Source organism: Ambystoma mexicanum, chromosome 11, assembly GCF_040938575.1.
Source record: "Ambystoma mexicanum isolate Mex_15411 chromosome 11, UKY_AmexF1_1, whole genome shotgun sequence".
In the NCBI taxonomy this organism is placed as follows: Eukaryota; Metazoa; Chordata; class Amphibia; order Caudata; family Ambystomatidae; genus Ambystoma; species Ambystoma mexicanum.
This window is the reverse complement of record NC_090934.1, coordinates 306,579,323-306,593,599: the sequence shown is the minus strand read 5'-3', so window position 1 is coordinate 306,593,599 and position 14,277 is coordinate 306,579,323. Positions and strand designations below refer to the sequence as shown.

The 14,277-nt window shown below is 44.7% G+C and overlaps 1 protein-coding gene across 16 annotated transcripts in view; it reads left to right on the top strand.

Moving 5' to 3' along the window:
* The window catches only part of PUM1 (pumilio RNA binding family member 1), a 1,312,543-nt gene that overhangs the window by 959,885 nt on the left and 338,381 nt on the right, over positions 1-14,277 (top strand). For all 16 annotated transcript variants that reach the window (XM_069623037.1, XM_069623034.1, XM_069623036.1 and 13 more), the window contains one exon: positions 3,506-3,773. In XM_069623037.1, coding sequence (XP_069479138.1) covers positions 3,506-3,773 — 268 coding nt within the window. The remainder of the gene's footprint in view (positions 1-3,505; positions 3,774-14,277) is intronic.

The window sequence follows — 14,277 nt, the reverse complement described above, 5'->3', positions numbered from 1 at the left end:
TTGCATAGGTAAAAACCGGTTCTGGTAGTTGAACGGAAAAGTCTTCGCCACGGTTCTCAGAAGTAGTTCACAGAAGAAAGGTTTGTATTTTGGGTCACAAGCTGACTAGGCCTGAAAATTGCCAAAGTTTCACGCACTTTCACAATTACTCTAGGTCGGGTTTTCACAATACTTTATTTTGAAGAAAAAGATGCAGCTGGAGACTTCTGTTCCTGGCAGTTCCTGCAGATCTCGCTGTTCCTGAGCCTCCCTTGTGGGGACAAGAGGGGAGGCGTCGGAGGACTCCTGCACGGGGACTGGTCACAAAGCTCGCAAATCTTCAATTCCTGTAGCTGTCTTCAAGCACACAAACTGGTGTCCTTCTCCCTGGTTATTCGGTTTCCTGTAGCACTCTGAGGAAAATACAACAAGCTCTGAGAATGGTGTCCAGGTGCCTTAAGAGTTGATTGGTCCCAACAACTCGAAGGGAGAAGTTGTCCTTGAAGGGCTTCTTTGTTGAGATTAACTTGCCAATTTGATCCTGCAGCAGAGCTTTACCGGACAAACCAACGGTACAGGAGTTGCAGCAGCCGTCCTCTTCCAGCTTGTCTTAGTTTCTTTCGTTCCAGTGGTCGACTCTGCCTTCCATGCCAAGAGACTCGCCTTTTATTCAGTTCTCTCCCATTCATTCCAGCCTAGCTGCCACTCACCCAGCAGGGTGGCTGTCATTGCCAGTCAGCCAGCCAGCCAATCACACCAGAGTGCATTTGGGTCTCCTAGGAGACAAAGCACAGGGAGTTTTGGGCACCTCCCTCAGTTCCTGCCCACCCCAGACACTCGGGCGCCAGAGGCGATCTTCAGTCTTGAAGACTGCCAAAGGCATAGAAACAAAGGGACCAAACCTAGAAGGACCTTGCCAAAAAGAAATGGCGAAAAAAGAAGACCGGGACTTGTTTAAACAAAGGGGGCTTAGGCGCCATCTTGAAAAACATGGCTCCCGCGATTTATAGCCTCCGGTGTTCGCAGTCGGGGAAAATCATGGTACCTCTTTGTAAAACCACTGCCCCAGCCATTCCGAGAGGAAAGGGTAGAAGGGGACTGTTACACGAGTTTCTAGACATAGGGAATATTAGGTAACCCCTCCAGCACTCTATTGTAAGATAGTGTGTACTGGGTGTAGGAATTAAAACTAGTAAAGTCAATGTAACTTTACATTCTCTGGGAAACAGTAGTTTATCCTAGAGAAGGTGTTTAAATCTTGGGACAGCCTTAGAGGCTTCTGAGGGTGCTGTGTGACACAAATGAAAGGACAATGCCTATGTAGTTGTCTAAAACTCCATAATCAAAAGAAACAGAAAACAAATGGAATTAAAAGTACACAGTCCCAAAGGTCAGCAAAAGAGCTGGGGGTCGCCAAGGTAGAGAGGAATTAGCACATTTATGAGAATTCTCCCTAACACGGACTAGTCTGAAGGACTAGTCGCAAAAAGTCAGGACAAAGTGCAAAAACAAAAGCAAAAAGCATAGGGGCCCATAGACTACTGAGAAAGTTTGTGCAAAAGAACTTTCCTAACATCTACTGCAGACTACATTTCTTTCACGCCATTATAATGCTCCTCTCCACCCTTTTTCCTCAGCAGACTTGACTAAAGCTGCAATCTCTCATTAAGGCTCCCTCATGTCTCCTTTATACCCTGCGTACTTAGTTTTACGACTGCCCCCTTTTCAACCTCCCCACCCCTGCATACTGCCAAATGTTTGATTGGTTGGCCATGCATAATCGGTTCCTCAAATATCTCCCTTCCAAAAATATATCCACCGGCTAGCTCCACATGCTTGGCTAACTCCATCTCTGGTTACTCGCCAACTCTCACTCTGATATCTCAATCTGTCCCCCAGATCCTCTGTGCTACCTCTCGCCCCTTCACCCTGATTCCTCCATACCTTTGGAACTTCATCTGCCAATAACATTGAATACATCCCTTCACAGCTTGTCTAGTATTTTTAATATTTCAGATTAATTTGTATTATGTTTGTACGCCTACATTGTTAATACTGGAATGTGTAAGTTTGTAACCGTAGGTCCGTGTTATCCCCTCTTTCTGTCCCAGTGACCCCTTCTAATTCTGGTAAATACCATTCAGTCATCCGTACTAAGGTATAGTTTATTTGCAAATGACTCCCTGTCCCGATAATGCATGCTTGATTGTTTTTAATAAATGCACACACTTATTTATTGAGCTTAAATTATAATGCAGAGTATTGTAGGCTTTTTTTGGAATACATGATGTTTTTTAGATTAATAGTGCATGCTTTTCTGAAGAAATTTGAGAAAATAACCTTCTGTTTAGTCACATTAATGACTGCAAAATGTAACCTGTGCAGTTCAGAAAAGGCTACTAACATTTAATGAGGTGGCCATGAGTAGCCATATCTGAATTGTGTAGTCTGATTTAAGTGTAAGCTTGTTGGTGGGCTGCCTCCGTAGTTGAGGATATCTTTGCTCCACTTCCCTCTTGCATCTTCTGGGTGTGGGGGTTTTAGTTTTAACCAGTCTGTATCCGATTCTGTGGAAGCAGTGCTCCACTCCCCTCAGAGTCTTGGAGCACATTTTGCTAGTTTATGCTTTCCCAGAAATATTTCAGTTTCTGGCTCTAAAGTGTCTACAATTACCTTTAGTTAGATTAGATGCGCCCGTCACCTGTTACAACTGTATTCTCCTTCTGCTATAATGTAAAATATGAATATATTTGAAGAGAAAACGTTTTTATTATGATTTATCTCCCTGATCTGTATTAGTTTAGGCCCCTGCAAATGTTACTTCCCCTTGAACATGCTGTAAATTAAGTGGGCACAATGTAAATTGTGTGTTTCATCTATGTAAATTGTATATCATCTATTTGCCGTAACAATTAATTGTAACTGCTCACTAAACATGCGCCAGAAGCCCTTGGGCAAGGTGCGCACTATAAATAAAACAAATACATTAGCAGTGGTCAAAGTGGTTAGGCGCGGTGCTCCTTTTTTTCTTTTTTTTTTTTAAATTACAAGTGACCATTCCTACACTTCTTTAAAATAACTATTCCGGAATGGTCTTGTTTTAAAATAAGTGTAGAAAGAAGGTGTAACTTGCACTTCAGTGCACTGCACTGAACATTCCCTTAACACAGCAGCCGCATTGGTTTGAGTGTATATATTGTGCATGGTGATGTACACTTCAACCACTGGGCATTAGGCTATTTGAATGTTGCAACCGTTGGATTCTTGCCACCTGAGCTGTTGGTTGCCTCCATGTTTTGCTCCTCCCTAGATGGCTAGCTCAGCCATCAATTACTAAGGGCAGGCCCATTGCCTTTTTTGGTCCATGGTCAGTTGTCTTTGGTGGCCTTCTTTGCATTCTGCTGGGTTTTAGGGCCTTGATTTTGTATCCATCTGTTTGTGGTCCCATTGTGGTCTAGATACATTATGCAGCTTAAATGGATCTGATTATTATTTTTTTTTCTTTTTATTTTCTCTCCACAAACAGGAGGACTGACCAATGGAAGTGGAAGGTATATTTCTGCTGCCCCTGGAGCAGAAGCAAAATACCGTAGTGCAAGCAGCGCCTCCAGCCTTTTCAGCCCGAGCAGCACGCTTTTCCCATCTTCACGGTTGCGCTACGGTATGTCTGATGTCATGCCTTCTGGGCGAAGTAGGCTTCTTGAAGACTTCCGCAACAACCGGTATCCAAACTTACAGTTAAGAGAAATAGCTGGACATATCATGGAGTTTTCCCAAGATCAGCATGGTTCAAGGTTTGTTTTATTCAGTCTTTTTCAATTTGGCGAAACCCTGTACCGTCTTAATCTTTGAATAAGTGTAATTTTCAGGAAGTATTTGGGAATCTATTTTTGTATACCATACTGTTAGGCAAGATTGTAGGTAGTTACCATGTGGGAGACTACCCCAGCCTTGTCTTCTTGGCAATAGGTAACCCATAGGCCTCTACTGCACAAGTTGGTAGAGTGACGGAGCAGCCAGGCTTATCTCAAGAGGGGTCAGTGTGAGCTGGTGGGTTATAACGTAGATATTCACAGTGACAGGTATTCAAATAAAACATATACTCAAGGTTTCTTGATAAAATAATTATTAAGTGAACAGTCAGTTTTAAAATAAGACTTCTTTAGGAGGGTAACACTTAAATATACTTCAAAATACGCACTCAGTTTCAGTAATTAAGTAGATACCCTTTTGGGATGGCACAAAGACGCTTCCTACACCCTGAGGTGACTTCAATTGTTAGGACACTGTGGGCATTAATATCACTTGTTCCCAGCTATACCAGTAAGGTATGTATGATTTTTTGAAGGGACAGTTGAGCACAAAGTCAGAGGATAAGAAGAGTCTTCAGGGAGCCAGGACAGCCAATGTCAATTGAGCAAAGTCTAGGGGAGCTGAGACACTTCTTGGAGATTAGCACAAAAGTCTTGCACAATGTTAGAGATTTGTTGAAAAAGAAATCACTGTTGGGCCACAAGCTGGGAGGCTTGTGCAAGGCAAAGCTGCAAGCAACTCTGCAAAAGGCATCAAATGCAAGTCTCAACTGACAGCAAGAAAACTACACAAAAGAGGGAAGTACCCCTAGTTATAACAGTACCTCAAGACTGAAGAAAAAGGTTCCAGATGGCTTCTGTTCCTGTTTTAGTTCCTGCAGATCCTGTTGTTCTTTGGCCTCAGTCGTGTGGACAAGAGGGGGGGACGTCTGGGTACTCCTGCACTACGGTTTGAAGGTCGCCGGCAGCAATGGGCACACTTCAGAACAGCGACACTTGGCGGTTTCAGCTACTCGCATATAGCAACATTGCGGTTCTCGGACACCTTGTGGGCTTCCTTCACTTCTGGGGTCCAGCACTCTGAGGTGGCTCAAGTTTGGGAAGTCCTACTTCGAGGGAGTCCGGCAGACCTTCCTGGAGGTTCTGTCCCCTGGCACTCGGTTCCAGCATCCGCAAAGAAGTACAGTCAGCAGGGACAGGGTTTCCAGGCAAGTTCGTTATGGGGCTGATTGGTCCCACCAACCAAAGGGGAGAAGTTGTCCTTGCAGGGCTTCTCTTGTTAATCAGAATTCAGAGCTTCAGCAATACAGCAGGGCTTCACCGGACAAACCAACGGTCCAGGAGTTGCAGCAAGCTTCTCTTCCAAGTTGTTCTTCGGATTCCTTTGTCTAGTGGACGACTGCCTTCCTTGCAAAAGACCTTGCCTATTATGCAGGTTTCTCCTATTCATTCACAGTCTGTCACTCGCACAGCAGGGTGGCTGTCCTCCTAGGACAGCCAGCCGGCCAATCACCTTTGGGTGTATTCCTGTAACCAAGGTGACTAAGCAAAGGGAGTTTCGGGAACCCCCCCCCCCCGCCTAACCCCCTCGCTTCCTGCCCTGGCAGACACGCTGGAGCCAGAGGCGGGCTTCAGCAGTGAACCCTGCCAAAGGCAAAGTGAACAAAAGGACCAAACCTGGTTTGGCACGCAGAGTAAATCTCAACAAGGACCTTTACAACATGAAATGCCGAAAAAAGACCAGTGCCAATTTGACAAAATGGGCACCCATGGGTGCAATACTGCAGCTGAGGATTCAACCTGCGGTAAAAATGTACAATGGTAGGAAAAAGTAAACCACTGCCACCAGCCCATTAATTGTAGAAAGGGTAACAACATTTTTTACATGAGAAAGTAGACAAAGGGGATACTAGGTAACCCTTCCAGCACTCCACATAAAATGGTGTGTGTGCTGGGTCTACAAAGTAACAAAAGGTAAGTAAATTTCACTTTACTGCTCTTAGAAACAGTAGTTTATCCAAGAGCAGGTATTTAAACCTTTGAGAAATCCAAAGCACTTCTCTGTGACACTGCACTGAGGGAAAAATATGCCGCATATGGAGTTTGTCAGACTCCAAAACCAAAAGAAGCACACAGGGTTCAAATCAAAGAAAAATACACGAGTGGGGAAAAAGGTCTTGCTCTCTCCAGGATAAAAAATAAACAGTCCTAAAGTCCAGCGAAAGAGCTGGGAGTATCAAAGGTAAAAGGGAATTAACACAGAGCTGAGAATTCTCCCTTACACATACCACTTAAGCTGTTTTGAGAAGGATACATTTGTCCTAAACTGAGTGATATTTCATGAATTCGGCTATTTTATATTAATTCACGTTGCAGCGTTGGCTGAGCCGGACCTAAACTTAACCATGTAAGCATTTCTAAAATGGACATAGCAAATGTGTTTGCGTGCATGAACAAAAATAATTTTGAGTTTTGTTTTTATTCTATAATTTGCATACTTCGTCGTCCTACAGATTGCTGTTGGGACAGTTTTTTTCTTTTCTGATGTCCAGCTAAGGACTTAGTAAAACCATTCAACTGAGGCAATACAAGACTCCACTCTTAGTAGAAGGCTTTACCACCTGAGTACATGGTAGCGCAGACAGAGCTGCCAGGCTTATCTTAGGAGGGAGAGAGGGCTGTAGAATCAGTACAAATGAAATTGTAATACAAATAATCCAAAGAAACACTGAAACACTTTGTATTCTAAAAATAAAGGATTTATTTAAATACAGGTAGGTCCAGATAAATCTAGAAGTAAGTACTAACACATATGAAATCACAATATGAAAACACAACACTATAATTGAAGGCACACAGACCCAAGTATAGACGTTATTTGAAATAACTAGCAGTAGTTCTAGGAAAGTCAAAACCTTTTCATACACATTTAGTATAGGTCACACCTATACTTGGGGTAAAAACCAATGGTTACTTTTCACACAATTACATTCAGTAATGCAAGGGCAGTATTTATTCATTTATTCAGATTTGTAGAGCGCACGTCAGCCCGGGGGCATCGTGGCGCTTGTTACAGACAATATCTTAGTTGCATAGTATACAATATTTACATACAAATACAATATTTACAGTAGACATGTACAAATTAGCAATGCAGTATATTTACGTGGGTTCACAAGAGTTTCCTATTAATTTGCAAGGAATGAGGTTTTCAGTTTCCTGTGAAAAATCGGGAGTGAGTTTTCCGCTGTGAGTGTAGACCTTACCAGTTATACACTGACAAATCACTTAATCAGTAAACTGGACAATATACTTTTTGTGAATAGTGGATGGAACACTTATTCCAGGTGCAGTAAAAACCTATAACTAATTTAGTGATAGCACTGTCATACTAGGTGAATAAAAGATAAGGATGTAAGTCAATTACAGGTGCTTTTGAGATTGGTGAAACGGATGGAGATGAGCAGTAACTTATGTAACTTAATTTTGGATGGCACACAGCTAACACAAGGTAAGTAAAACCCATATAATTGTTTAACCTCACCATGAAAGGGAAAGTAAAACCCAATGTTACACTTTACTGATTGACTCAGTTATTCTAGGTAGGCAACCACCTAATGTTTTGTTTTACTGATTGCAGTCCTTGTCGGCTTTTACTTCCTATTTCGGCGATTTCAAGGTGCCAAAATTAGCTGGTAAGTTTACGTGGATACTGCACCCTTAAGTTGAACTTCTGGTTAAAAACTGTATAAATCACACCAACAAAATTATTCCTTATGTGATATTTATTCTTTGCATTAATATCATGCAACTTCCATTTTCATTCATTGATTCGCATATTGATATTTATATCCTCTCTGTACACATTTTTTCTCTCAACACGTGTTTCCCCACGTTTTGTGCTTGTGGTTCTTCAGGAGAGATACTGGGAAATAGAATATGAAAGAAAGAAGGAAAGAATTACATTTAATGTTATAAGAGTTAGAATCTTAGATAAGTGTTAGATTTTGTGGTGGTGAAATGCGGTGAGCAACTATAGTTATATTGCCTGTTAATTGTACTCACCTAAATTTGGATTCTTTAATAAACAATCTCTCTGATTTCTTATTCCTTTTTCATTTTTATCTCATTTTTATATTCATGGAGATATATTGTTTTATAATATAATTCTGGAAATAATGGGAAAAAGTCTTAAGTTTAGGCCACATTCTTTTACAATTCCCAGGGCCTGGCATGTTATTGTCTTAGGCACCCTAGAAAGAATGCATAGGATAATTAGAAGCTTTGGAATGTATATGGAGAGAATGACAGCTCTAATATAAAAGACCCTATCACTTAAAAGATGGTTAAACATATGGTTTGGGAATTGTAAAAGAATGTGGTTGTTGGTGTGATTTATACAGTTTTTACCAGAAGCGCAACCCATAGGTGTTTTTTAAAAAGAGGCAACAACCTAATGTAGACTTATTCTGGTCAGGCTAGCAGCAAGTCGGGGGAAGCAAGACCCAGTTGGGGTACACTCATACAATTTTCCTAGCAGGACTAATCTGGTGAAACCAGCACTTTACTTTTGGGAAGAGGCACAACCTTATCGCAGGAGTAAAATACCTTCACATCTACTTTCTATTAGACTGGCAAAACAGTTGATAAGGAAGAAAAGATGCTAACCATACTTTTAAGAATAGTGCATCACACATTCAAGATCAGTAAGAACCTTTGTAACTGTTCACTCTTAGAATTGGTTACCAACCAACTCTTTACAAGTAAGTAACTTCTAAACACATTTTCTTTTCTAGGCAGAAGTCCCAATCCCTTGAAAGTCTTTCCCTTATTCTTGGAGCATGAGTGTTCTCTGTGGCAGAAGGGGTGTCACTAGGACTAGTGACCAACAGGCAGTGGCAGAATAGGTTCTTTAGCAGCAAAAGTTTGGGTTCCTTAGGAAAACGGGTGGGTACTTCACTTTAGAGTTAGAAGGGGGTCCAGAGGCTTTGCAGAAGACACCCTAGCAGGATTTTAGCAGTGGGACTGGGTGCACTGGATGAGAGGCCTCCCCATCGCAGAAAACGACCCAGAGCTGCACATAAATCCTAACAGGCTTAAGGTAAGTACGTACCAAATCCGACAGTACCTCAGCATTGAAGATTTTGCAGCAGGAAGACTTCAAGGTTGTTAGGCAGAATCATATGCAGTACCCTTTGGGAACACAACACACAATTAAGACTACAAGTGTAAGTACAATTTCACCTTTCGGACAAGCCTGTACTACACAGTAATGTGGTAGCAGTGGCTGAGCACCCAGACTTATCTCAAGAGTAAAGTGAGCAGTACAATAAGGTTACACAAAGAACTAGCAATCACAGTGGTTCAAACACTTACTCAAGGTTTCTTGGTAAAAGAATGCATTTATTTGGTCATTTGGAAAACATTCAGCTAGTAAGAGCAGCTCAATATCGCAATATAATACACTATAATACACAACCAATCAGTTTCTGAACAAGTTCAGCTCCCCTGAACTGGGAGCAAAATGGCACTTCAGTTAGTTTAAATGGGGGTATTAAGACAAGGTTAAAAGAAAGATAGCACAAATATTTTGCAGAGGAAGGGCAAATTGTTTCAGTTCACCCCAACCAGCAATTCACTTCACTAGGCCTGGCCCAAAATAAATGGTTCAGAGTCTTGTATAGGATAGCATAGTACTGCTAGTAAACGATTAAGTCTTTGCCATGGTTCTTAGAAGAATTTGGTCAGGTGAAAGGTTATATGTTGGTTTAGGGAAGGACAAGCCTTCCAAGTCGGGAATGTTTCACAAACTTTCACTGCGGCCGAACAGAGTTCTGCACCGCACTTGCACAGTACCTTGTAAGTGAAGAAAAGCTGTAGCTGAGACAGTTGTTCAGTTGTTCTTGGCTGGTCCTGCAGATGTCGCTCTTCTTGAGCTTCAGTCATGGGGACAAGAAGGACGACATTGGGAGGTTCCTGCACTGCCCAGGGAAGAGGCCACAAGCCTGGCAAAATGTTTAAGGTGCGAGTGCCTTAATGACCACGAATTGTCATCTTTCCCACTGGCTATCCGGTTTTCAACAGCACTCTGTACAAAATTCGACTAGTATGGGGACGGTGTCCAGGCGGCTTACGAGTTGGTTGTTCCCACCAAACTCAAGGGAAGAAGTTAACCTTGAAGGGCTTTCTCTGTCGATGGCGTTTCAGGCAATTCGGACCTGCAGCAGGGCTTCACCGGTGGACCAGGAGTTGCAGCAGTCGTCTTCCTTCAGCTAGTCTTCGGTTCTTTCGTTCCAGTGGTCAACTGCTTTCCAAGTCCCAGAGACCTGCTTTTAAACAGTTTTCCCCCATTCATTCCAGCCTGGCTGTCACTCTCACAGCAGGGTGTCTGTCCTTGCCGGACAGCCAGGCGGCCAATCACACCAGAGTGCATTTGGGTCTCTTAGGAGACTAAGCACAGGGAGTTTCGGGCACCTCCCTCACATCCTGTCCACCCCAGACACTCAGGCGCCAGAGGAGGGTTTCAGCACTGAAGCCCGAACAAACAAAGGGACCAAACCTGGTTTGGCGTGCAGAGACATATACAAGAAGGACCTTTCAAAAAGAAATGGCGAAAAAATTTGACAGTCTGTTTTTACAGATGGGTCTTGGGCACCATATTGAAAAACATGGCTGCCCTGATTTTAAGCTACCGTGTCGCAGACAGGAAAAATCGTGGTAGTTTGTTCTAAACCACTGCCACCATCCATTTAGAGTGGGAAAGGGTAACATTTGACTGTTAAATGAGTGTTTAGACTCTGGGGATGCTAGGCACCCACTCCAGCACTCTATAGGAAGATAGTGTGTGCTTGGTCTGTGAATTTAAAAAGACCAGTAAAGTCAATTTATCTTTACATGCCCTGGGAGACAGTAGTCAGTCCCAGAGGAAGGTATTTAAACCTTGGCGAGTCTGAAAGACACCTCTGTGCCACTGCACTGAAGGTGCTGTGTGACACAAAGAAAAAGATGATGCCTATGAAGTTGTTTTAAAACTACATTTCTGAGGATGTTAATCTGCTTAGAATCACATGCTGTGCAATGGTCCGACATCCAGTGGTAACCGCGGAGTATTGCATCTTGTCTTTCGGGGACCGAAAGGGGACGTCGGCATAGGCATGTCTGTAACACTATCCCTATCGTGACGTGTGGTGTACCAAAATCCCTCACATCAAAGGTCCCTCAGGTTGTTTTTTTGTCTGGCCAGATAACTGGTCGCCCTATAGCAGAGCTCTTACTAGAGACATTGTTTATCTTTACCGAATTGTCGGTTTATTCCCTGTTAAGTTACTTCGCCCAACAAGAACATCTTTGACGAAGACTACGGGGGATTCGTCTACAGCTGTGGATTTCGGCGCCTAAGATCCGGCGGCTGGATTTTCCATGTGGTCGGGCCCTCTGGCGGACCTATACAGTAGGGAGAGTGGGGTAGGGTTGGCCATATTGCCGTTATGTCTTTCCTCCTTTCCGCCTTTCCCCTCTTTTCCCTGTTGGTCTGTTCATCCTTCCGTTTAGCTAAGGAAAGGACTCCTTTTAGATTCTGCCCTAAGTGTAGGGTCAGATATACTTGGAAGGACGAACACAGGACGTGTAACGCCTGTCTCCCCCTAGAGCATGACGAGAAGCGGTGTGCAGCGTGCAAACTCCTTTGGCCTAAGACCCTTAAGAAGCTCCGTGTAAAGCGGTGGTCCGCGTATGGTAGGTCATGCGTGGAACCTCATTCCCTCACCACCACACCCGCTGAAAGTGACGGGGGTACTTCGGATGACTAAACATCCGTTACGGATGTTATAGACCTTGAGGCGGACACTTCTAGGTCCGCCATGCCCGTCCCCGACCCTTTAAGGCTTGACTCTGGTCTTGCTACAGGGACAACACCCGGTGACAGTGGTGTACAACCGCAGCGCACTAAGCACACAATCCCTACGCCGATTTCAACATCTTCGTCGAAAAAGGCAATAGCGCCAACAGGGCCGCCGAAAACTTTGACGGTTCCCTCGAAGCGTTCAAATCCAAAGCCTTCCATGCATCCGCAGCAGCGTTTTGTGACTGAGCAACCTAAAACAGCGAAGGGTGCTACTCCGAAATCTACACGCGTCGAAGCACGGGAACCTGACGCTTCGATGGTCTCTAAGGCCGCGGTAGGCCCAAAAACTACAGTTAGGCCTATACCCGTAAAACCAACCGCCAGGCCCTCTAGCGCCACGGAAGGTATTACACCTGCCGATAAACCATCAGAGCCTCTGTCTCACGACGATTCGGCGACTATCGAAAGCAGCATCGGAAGAATTACTGCGGCGGTGGGCCTTACCACGGTTCCACTTAAGGTAATGGGACAAGCCGTGGAAAACATTTTGGCGGATTGGGTTCCCGATTCCGACGATGCTTACGAGGATAGTCCAGAGCCTCTTTCCGACGCGCTGAGAGACTACTTTTGACGCCGCAGGGCGGAGAAGTAGTTTCTCCTCACGCAGGCCTGTTTTGGGTCCTCCAAATGTACTACAGAAAAATTCGAAGGGTGTATGGATTGGCTGGAGCAGATTATCAGTTTTTCTGAGCATCCTCCCCCGAAAAAGGCCTGGGTAGACTCTAACCTTCAAATTCAGGAAGATCAGTCTCATGTTTTCCAACAGGAAGACGTGGTCCAGATGGACACACATAGAGACATCTACAATGAAGAAGCTTCTTTTCTGCAAAACTATGGGTAACACCAACTGGATACTATGGACAACTGGGAGGAAACCCAGCAGGGAGGTCAGGACCCATGGACACAGCAAGATCAGGACTGATGTTTTATGCCTAGACTCTCCTCGATCCACCCCGGCTCGCCAGGCCTCTCCTGTAGATGACCAAATGGCATTCAACTCCATGTTGAAAAAAGCAGCTGAATACTTTAAAATTACCACTCAAGAGGCGGTACCTGAGCAGGATTTCGTGGAGGATATCATTAAAGAAAAACCTCCGGCGAGCCCATCCATCTCCCTCCTTAACTCTGTTAAGAGAAGGGTAGCTCCCTCATTGGTGTCACCTGCTCAAACACGGGCAGTGAACCCAAGAGTCGAAAAATGATTTCACCCTTCTCCTTCCGACCCTCTCTACATCAAAGAGCACGTCATCCCAGATTCACTGGTAGTGACTACCACTCGAAAGAGGGCAGGGGGTACCCCTTGCCACGGGGGAATCGCCACCGGACAAGGAATCTAAGCGGCTGTATGCCCTTGGCAAACGTGTCACGTCAGCAGCCGCATAGACTATACAGGTTGCTAATAATACTACTGTTAGCAAGCTATGCTGATGCCCAATGGAACTTGCTCCAGGAAGGCCTCCAAGAGGACCCCGAACCCGCCAAGTCAAAGCTTCTCTCCTTTGTAACGGAGGGAAGACTAGTTAACCAGATCGTGGTGAAGAACACCCTGGACACTGCGGAAACTGCAGGCAGGTCTCGTGCTCAAGGGACCCTACTGAAAAGACACGCTTGGTGCGTACATCAGGATTTAAACCTGAGACTCAGGCCTCCCTCAATAAACCCATTGAGGAGACTAACCTCTTCGGGAAAGCGGTGATTGAGGCTTTAGAAACGGCCAAGAAGGAGCATGAGACTCTAAGGTCTCTGCAACAAATTACACAGAAACCCTCCTCCCAGAGAGGTAATAACTCTCAGCGGTCCTTTCGAGGGCAAGCCCGTGCTGGTCAAAACCACTACGGCATGGGTAACTTCAACACAAATCAAACATCTGGAAGCACCACTTACTACCCCTCAAGGGGTCCGAAACGCGGCAAGGGTAGAGGCAGAGGCCCCAATCCCAGAGGAGCCACTGCCTCTGGTCAGAAATGACCACCAAGCCAGGTCCCCTCCCAAGGGGATAACTTCCGACCAGTGGGTCTTAAAGACTGTCGCCCACGGTTACTGCGTGGAATTCGCCCGAGCTCCACAGTTCAGACTGCTGCGCTCACCGCGCCTTTCACCAGACCATCTGGAGATCCTGATCCAAGAGGTGGAAGAAATGCTGGGAAAGTACGCCATAGAAGCCGTCCCTATTCTTCAGGTAAACAAGGTTCTCCAGCATGGGGTCTGGCATGGATTCACATGCTCATGAATATTCCCCGTCGTCAGGCTGGGAATCCTCGGTAAAGAAAAAATCAGTATCAGTTTCGTTTCTGATCTGTCTTTCGTAGTAGTAACCAATCACTGATCTCTGCGTCATACTGACCACAGCCAATGACTGCCCTCTTCCTAAGCCCCGCCTCTGGCAGCCATCTTCAGATTTTTACCGCACGTTCAAGTTTTGGGATCCTCGTGCTATTGCTCTCGAGCGTTAGTGCTTTTTTTCGCGTTTTTCTCAGAAAAATTTCTCTTTCGGTTAAAAGAGCCTCAAGCTCCACCGTTTCTTCATCCGATCAACGGGGACCCGTGTCGGATTCGTCTACGCCCCTCAAGGGTGAAGATTTC